The sequence below is a fragment of the Cynoglossus semilaevis genome, chromosome 10, assembly GCF_000523025.1.
Source record: "Cynoglossus semilaevis isolate Cse_v1.0 chromosome 10, Cse_v1.0, whole genome shotgun sequence".
In the NCBI taxonomy this organism is placed as follows: Eukaryota; Metazoa; Chordata; class Actinopteri; order Pleuronectiformes; family Cynoglossidae; genus Cynoglossus; species Cynoglossus semilaevis.
Genome location: NC_024316.1, coordinates 5,931,384 through 5,939,300, shown reverse-complemented (window position 1 = coordinate 5,939,300; position 7,917 = coordinate 5,931,384). Strand labels below are relative to the sequence as shown.

Here is a 7,917-nt window from a genome sequence, read left to right as displayed (position 1 = left end):
GACGTAACCATTTAGGTCGAGGACGTCATAAACCGAAGACCTCCCGTATTTCAGAAGTGAAAAGTGCCAAATGTTCTTTCTATGTGACTTTCTATGTTTTAATGAAATATTAAAACATAGCTTCATTTAAATTCTACAATGGAACCCTACATAGAAGTCTGCCAACATATTGCTGTACTCGACACCTTTTCTCCACATTTATCTGTGGACAGCTTCAGGTGACAGCACCTCTGTAAAACCAGAAGACAGACAGAGACGGAGAGTCAGACAGTGTAAATGTATATATATATATAAAAGAGCCAAAGTCAAAGGGAACAGCTGCGGATGGGAATGAGGAGAGAAACCGAGAGACAGGATAACAAATAGGGGAGAGGGGGAAGAAAACGCTAGACTAAAAATCAACCGAGCATGTACTGTATGGAAACAGCTGAGAGCTAAACTAAGAAGAGGAAATTGATGACAACAGTAAAGTAGCAACAAGAAATCAATTACCAATTTAATTGTTGAGTACTAGTTTACTGCTAAATATTTAAGGCAAACACATGTTAGATCCAAAGAATTCTTGAGGAACCTGGGACACAGGGATTAGAAGGCTCAAAATCAGGCCTAGGACACACAGACGTGTATAAATATATGAGCTCATATTTAACTCTTCCCCCGTGGGCACCATGTGCACTGTGTTGCCATCTGATAGCAGCAGCAGCCGCAGCAGCAGCAGCAGTGTGCCCCCTCCTTTTTATTTACCAGGCTGAGCTTATTTAACACGTAGCTCCTGGCCAGGCAATAAATTAACACTCAATAATAATCTGACTGATAATTACTGGGAGGAAGCAAGACGCAGGAACCGCTGCGTTTAGCGTTTTTCTCTGTTTAATCTTCTTGCATCCCTTTCTGACGTGTAACACTTCATCTTTAATGTTTTCATTAGTTGATAAAAATGTAGTTTTCTGGCCATGGGTTCAGATATGTGAGTAACCAGTCGTAGCCAGTCCCATTTAGACTGGCTACGATATGTTGAGAATATTGATTTTGCAATAATGAAATACATAGATCATAAGGAATATCCCAGTCCCATGGGTCACACCCTGGCATTTTCCATCTTTCTGAGCTGCACTAGATTATTAAAGCACAAAAGTACATCCAGCATGATGACAGTCCACTGACCTTTTCACTGCTGTGTCACACCATAACATGCACCTCAAATGTACACGTGTTGCTGAATAGCCTGCTGATTTACTAGAAAAATTGCTGTAGTAAAGAAGAACTGGGTTGAGATTAGACTGGATTATGAAGCTCTGCTAGCTTTTGTTTGACTCAAGATCTTGCTTTTCACCACTAAAACAACTTTAATAATAATAATAATCTCTCATCTGCCAGATCTTGAAGCCGTTTAACAAATTTTAGGTAAAGCCTGTCTATGCTCTCTCCTTCAAATTATATCTTAATAAATAACAAATTGAATTGGATGACTGAAAAAAAAAAAACGTATTTAGCAGAGGATGCCAAAATGAGTTGGTGGAAACAAAAGTGAGACTCAATAAAGGCATCCTTCTTTGTACCATGTACTCGTTCATGTCTTTGTGACTTAGATACATGTGAAGTCAACAAGTTAATCTCCATTCCCTTCAGTTTGTTCTCTTTTTATGATGTGTTCCAAAATTACCCGACCTTCCTGTATGGCCACTTGCTTACGTGGCTCATCCTATCAGAATATCTCCCAGAGCGGAGGGAAGCTGGCTTTGGAGCAGCCTAATGGCTTTACATGCAGAACCACATCAGCTCCTGCAGATTACAATTACTGATACAACCGTGGCCTTATCTGCACAGCAGCCTCCTCAACCTCATCTACCCATCCCTTCACTCACCTCAGTTTCCTCCATTTCCTTCAATCCTGCCATCTCATCTCTACAGCGCTGTCACTTCCCATCACTCCCATCTGCACATCTTCTCTTTACTCCCTCTGCTCCTTCATCTCTCTTATTTAAAGCCCTTTTCTCCTCTTTCACTGTTCCAAACATTTAAAACACTTCCTCACTGACATACTTGGTTTTCTCAGCATAGCGGTAAAGCCTATAAAATTAAAGCATATGTTTGCCTTCTGTATATGGTACACTAACTCTCCTACATTACTCAGACAATGTAAATCAATTGGAATTGGAGGCATCTGTGAGCTGAGCAAAGCAACTCATTTAGCCTGTTTCCCACTCATCTAAATGGCATAATAGCTGCATGTTACCATATGTCTGCCTAAATAAGCAGTCAGAGGAGTACATGATAAAACATCAAGCAATTCAACGCCTCGTGCATACTACTATAATGAAGCATGTCTCCATCTGCCTCGCTCCGTTTCACTGGCACATGTGTGCGCACTAGTGTGTGTGTGAGAACCCACGGCTGCTTTTAACACACCTTCAGCTAAAATGCTAAAATGAGATTCTTGAGCACATGAGAAAAGGAAACACTGCAGCCCTAACAGCAGACAATCTCCAGCTGATTGCAGGGATTTAGGTACGGGGGGGGTGGGTTTGTCCAATCACGGCCAACATCTGGCTCAATCCTGCAGGACTGCCTGCAGCCAGATGCAGACATGAGGGATTCCTGCTTACATGGACCAGACTGGAGCTCCTGCTGCAGATGAAGACAGCTGGAAAACAACACTGAAATTAGGAGTCTCCTGCCCAGAACCTAATCTTCAGTCTTTGATAGTAATGTATGTTTACAATTATTTGAACACAATTATTAGAACACAATTAATGTTATTAACATCAATTAATCACCAATCTTTTGGCCTAATGGATATAGTACAGAAGACATACATATAACTGTATCCAAAGCTACAACAATAATCAGGTGGATGGATTTACCCATGAGCTAAACCGGATGGATCTTTTCTTTTTTTGATTTCTTTTTTTCCCCCCTGCTAACTCACATCTACTTAGGCACATTTTTGCCTTCAGCCTCCGTAAGCCTGGAGCTACAAGCCCTCGGGACAGAATACAGAGCTCATAAAAGGTGCTACAGTAAAGAGACATCTACAAACAAACAGATATCTTCTAAAAGACCTTCTTAAGCTCCCTGATAAAGGCTTATGTTACCCCACGACTGGGGAATGTCCCCTGGCAGTCCAAACACAAGACAATCCAGGCTCTTCTCATGGATTGTTCCACGCTGATGGAATGAGCTACGGAGCACCACCGGAACAGGGGCATCCCTGCCTATTTTTAAAAAGCTCTGGATAACCCAGTGATTCAGAGAGCGCCTCATGCCCTAACACTGTCCTGTACTTCCCTTCTCATGCTGCACTTGTCTCCACCATTGTAAAGAAGTCCCACTTTATTAAACAGCAGTCTATTTTTAAGAGTTCCTCTTTGTAGCTTGATTGTTTATTCTGGTAAGTCAATTGGGATTTAGCGCCTGCTATTATGCATAAAAATGTAAATGTAGAAGGAGCAATGTCAATCTACAATCACTGACAAGCAATCTAGTGGAAAACATAAAATTGGACATTTCTATTTTATGGTGTGCACAAGTTATGGCTTTAAAAAAATAAGGCTTTTAACAATGGAGGTGGTGTATTGTTTTTCTTTTCGGTAACTTATATTTGGACTTAAAATAGAACATTCCAACAGTATGATATTATCAGATGAAGTTCTTGTAATTTGGACATCAAAACAAAGTGCTATTTTATATATTGTTATTTACACTTTCAGTGTTATTAGAAAATGCTCTCATTACTGTACTATCTTATCACTGTATCAGTTATGTGAGAAAGGTGGGTCAGGACAGACAAGGCAGATCAGTGGATGAAATAAAAATAATGTAAAAAAACATTTTTCAAAAAAGACAATTTTATACTCAAACTTTTAACTTTGCATTGTTCATGCCAGCAACTTCAACGAACTAAGACAAAAGTGGTTTCAAGAGCCGAATGTAATAGCTATCTGCTGCCATCTAGTGGCGCCTGGAAAGAAATTGTTGATTCTCGACTTCAAAACCTTACAGAGGTACAAATCCGCAACTGCGGTGTTATGTTTAAGTAATATTTACTGGTTTAACAAAACTGAGTTACACTTAGTATTCTTTGGTTCTCAAACATGTAAACCGTCCTTACTAGGACACACACACACACTGCATGAAATCATGCACTTCTGCAGAAATAGCTTCTGCGTTTAACACCTAAACTTACCTAAACACCTTTTGATGTGTTAAACTGTAGAGTCTAGTAACCTCAAACTTTGTTTATGGGAAACCGAGCGCCGCCCAGCGGTTAAAACATTTGAGGATGTTTATTATTTAGGGTACATCAATAACTAAAACCTAAACAGATCTGCTCTAATTCTGTGGCAGTAATTACAGCAAATTGAACGTACATGACGAGAACCCTGTTGTTCTAACAAACAAAGTTTCTGGACTCTTCATACTGCTGTTTAGCAGAATATTTCAAATACATACAGGTTTCACCTACTTTAAAAAATAAAGAGCAAGTGGCTAAGCAGAATTCACCAACCTAAAATTTCCAACCTGGAGGTTTCATCCCTGGGGAGTAGCTGTCAGACAGCTGTCAAACCACATCACCTCAGGGAGGAATACTATTTGGTTCAAATTTTTTAAATATTCAGCAAAAAGTTCTGCTTCCCATGATAGGTTTGTATCTTTTGTTGTACTTTATAAATACATTTACAGTAGTGTAATTGTTGAAGGGTCAATAGTCTTTTATTGGGAACATATTAGAATTCCTATTTTCCAAAGTGTTTTTGATTTTTTGGCAGACTCCTTGAGAGTCCTGTCCTGCTGGACAAAACATAAATATTCGGATGTATTATTAAAGTAATTGGCTAATTTTTATTTTATTTGTTTTTTTAGAAGGTGAAACACCCTTTCTGAACACAAGTTTAGACACAATATCTGTAAAAAGAAAAAAGAGACATAAAAATTGAAATGGTGTCCAGTGTGTTGTGAGATGCAGCTTATCCTCACGATTCACAGCTGTGATCAAACGTTCCATTAAGACTGAGGGGCATTTAGAACGAGATAAAGCTCCATCACAGGGGTCAAAGGTCAGCCAATAAAATAGGTTTTGTAATTGTTTAAATGGGGGTCAGAGACTGAGAGAGACAGAGGGGGGAGGGGGGGAGGAGAGAGAGAAGAAGAGATCATTTGCATATGCTAATATGACTCCTAACCTTTTTTTGCCTTTCAGATATCAAAGGACAATTAATAGATATAGAAGGAGGGGGGGGTCCTCTTTTTGTCCATTATTTTGACCCTTGTCCTCCCTTTTATTACCCTTCTACCTTCTCTTCATTTTGGTTCTAATCAACAGATGATTTTCTAAGGGACGAGCACAGCAGTGTTCAAGTCTCCACAGCTGACTGATGAAAGCGGATTAAAGGGATGACAAAATCATGCAGGGAAAGAACAAATGGTCGGTGAAGGTAGGGAAGGATGGTAAAGGATGCACACATGACTGTCAGGCCAGCAAGAAAATGTAGGTTTTATGCACCACAGAGGGAAGAATTTGATTTGCTAATTTTCAGTGAGAATATAAATTTGTGTGGTGTTAATTTAAGTGACCGCTCTATACAATAAAAAATAAAAATAATAAAAAAAATACTATAGCCCCTACAATCAAATATCTAAGATAAATGCTCAACTTAACTTTGCAAGAAATGATGCAAACAGGGACCAGCAACAGCAGCCCGTGGCATGCTGGGAGAGAAAAGGAAGGTATCAGATTGATATCAGTATCAGATACTCTCAAGTTGCAGTATTGGTTTCAGACATAAAACGTTGTATCAAGTCATCACTAACCAAGAGAGTTGTTTTGAATTATTAAAGGGGGCCTTGCAGAAAAAAGTTTAAAAAACTGCTCTAACATGTGACGCACACAGAGCAGGAAGCGCTTCATCTCCTCACCCCTTTATTCTACAGACATTGCAAAACTTTGCACCTCGTTTTCACCCTACTGTGATCTTCAAAATCCAAGTAATTTCTGCTACATGTTCACAACAAGACTCCTTCTTCCTTCTCATTAAATTCACAAAGTCACTCTCCATCCAATCTCCAGTCCAGGCTCTGAGTAAATGTGTCCAAACTGAATGTGCCTGTGCATAAGTATGAATTCCAAGCACAGGAAAAAATAATTACAAGAAGCCCCAAGGCATGAGGAGCTACAGTCCTGCTTGACTGGTCATTCCGCTCACGACGTTCCACCACCATCTTTATATTAGGAGTTGGGAGTGTGTTAGAGTGGAGATAACACAGGAGCTAGAACGTGTCTAAACATGGGAGGAGGAAGATGGAAGAGCAGGGGGTGAGTCACGTGAAACAGAATGGTGAATAAAAAACAAATTCTCCCTCTTTCTAACCTCACACAAGTCCAATCTCCAGCCTTAGGAAAATCTCTGGCTGCAATTTACCACTTGCACAGTGCTGATAATACTGTCTCCAGAGCAGGAAGATGAGAGGGATGGGCTGGGGATGAAAAACAGAGGAGAACCGCAGGGAGGACAGGAGAAGGCAAAAAGATGATGGAAGGCAAAGAGAGAGACAGGAAGAAAATATTAAGCAGGAAGAGTGGATGAAGAGCAGCCTTGTAAGGGTGATCGGGGATGGGGGGATGCAATCCCAAAGAGCCAAATTGTGTCTGTGCGAAATGTTCTGATATGTGATTGAACCAGGGAGAAACGGCATCAGACAGTTTTCCTCTGACTCACTTCAAATCTCAGACTCTTTTTCAAATGCACCGTTCTGCATTCACAAGGGTTTTTATTTATCGACCGCACATCATTTAAGATCAGTGTTTAGTCAAATGACTGCTGACCAGAACTTGAGGTTGTGCTGTATAATTACACATGGACAGCACCTGAGTGACGTGGCACAGTAATTACACCATTAAAGAGGAGGTTGGTAAAACTGCTGTTACATTAAAACCTTTAACACTGACACACCTTAGTCCAGTTACACACTGACACTTTTACACATTAATTCCCAGACAGTGGACAAAAGAGTGGGGATCTCCATTAGATTTAAAAGCTCCAAAAACAAGGACATGTCGAGGTTAAAACACAAATGTCTCAAGCTGACTGCGGACAATGGTGGTCTGTCTGCACCTGGTCAGTTGACCAGTCCATCACAGATCCAAATACGGAGATATTCTTAATTAACCACAAGTTTGTCACATTCAGGCAAGCGTACTGCAGTACAATATAGTACAGGGATCACCAACCTTTTTGAAACTGAGGGCTACATCAAGTGTAATGAATAATACAAAGAGCTACTACAGAATCATTACATATAGTATGAGCATTTTCACAGCCACAATTATCTATTTAGAATGCTATTTCCTAACTCTTTTGTTCACTTTTTTAAATTTAATTTTCTGATGATTTCTGATTATGGTGTCACTGCAATGACATTTTGTCCTGGTCTGCTCTCTGTGTAGATCTGAATGACAACAATCAGAAACAGGTGAATTGCCTGGCTTCTTGCTGTAAGGAATAAACACTGACCACTTTCCCCACTGTCCCCATGTGGCCAAGAGAATTGTTTGTTTATATTCAAAGAATGTTTCACAGTGTAAGACAGTTTTTTTATTTGGTCCCGAAACAACGTAGTCAACAACAATGTCGTTATTTTGAAAATATTCACATATGGGCTTTTTATTACAAGCAATACACACTGTTATTTCTTTTGTATTTGAGCTAAAATTAGGAGTTACACACACGCACTCACACGCAGGTGCAGTAGAAGGTAATTGAGTGATTTGTTTACCTGATGAAATGCATGTGTTTGTGTGTTTGCGAGTCCATACCAGTACTTTGGTCTTCTCTGCCTCCTGACGTGTTTGTTCTCTTTCGAGGCTCATGATTTTTCCCAACGCCGTCTCTCTTTCCCCTTGTGACGACTTGGGCCATT

The 7,917-nt window shown here is 40.0% G+C and overlaps 2 protein-coding genes across 3 annotated transcripts in view; one reads left to right on the top strand and one right to left on the bottom strand.

Moving 5' to 3' along the window:
* Nucleotides 1-7,917, top strand: part of snphb (syntaphilin b) — a 1,167,912-nt gene that overhangs the window by 157,349 nt on the left and 1,002,646 nt on the right. The window lies entirely within an intron of this gene.
* Nucleotides 1-7,917, bottom strand: part of LOC103384750 (MICOS complex subunit mic25a-like) — a 39,233-nt gene that overhangs the window by 28,952 nt on the left and 2,364 nt on the right. Inside the window, exon 5 of the mRNA XM_025059118.1 lies at nucleotides 7,814-7,912. Within this exon, the coding sequence (XP_024914886.1) occupies nucleotides 7,814-7,912 (99 nt within the window). The remainder of the gene's footprint in view (nucleotides 1-7,813; nucleotides 7,913-7,917) is intronic.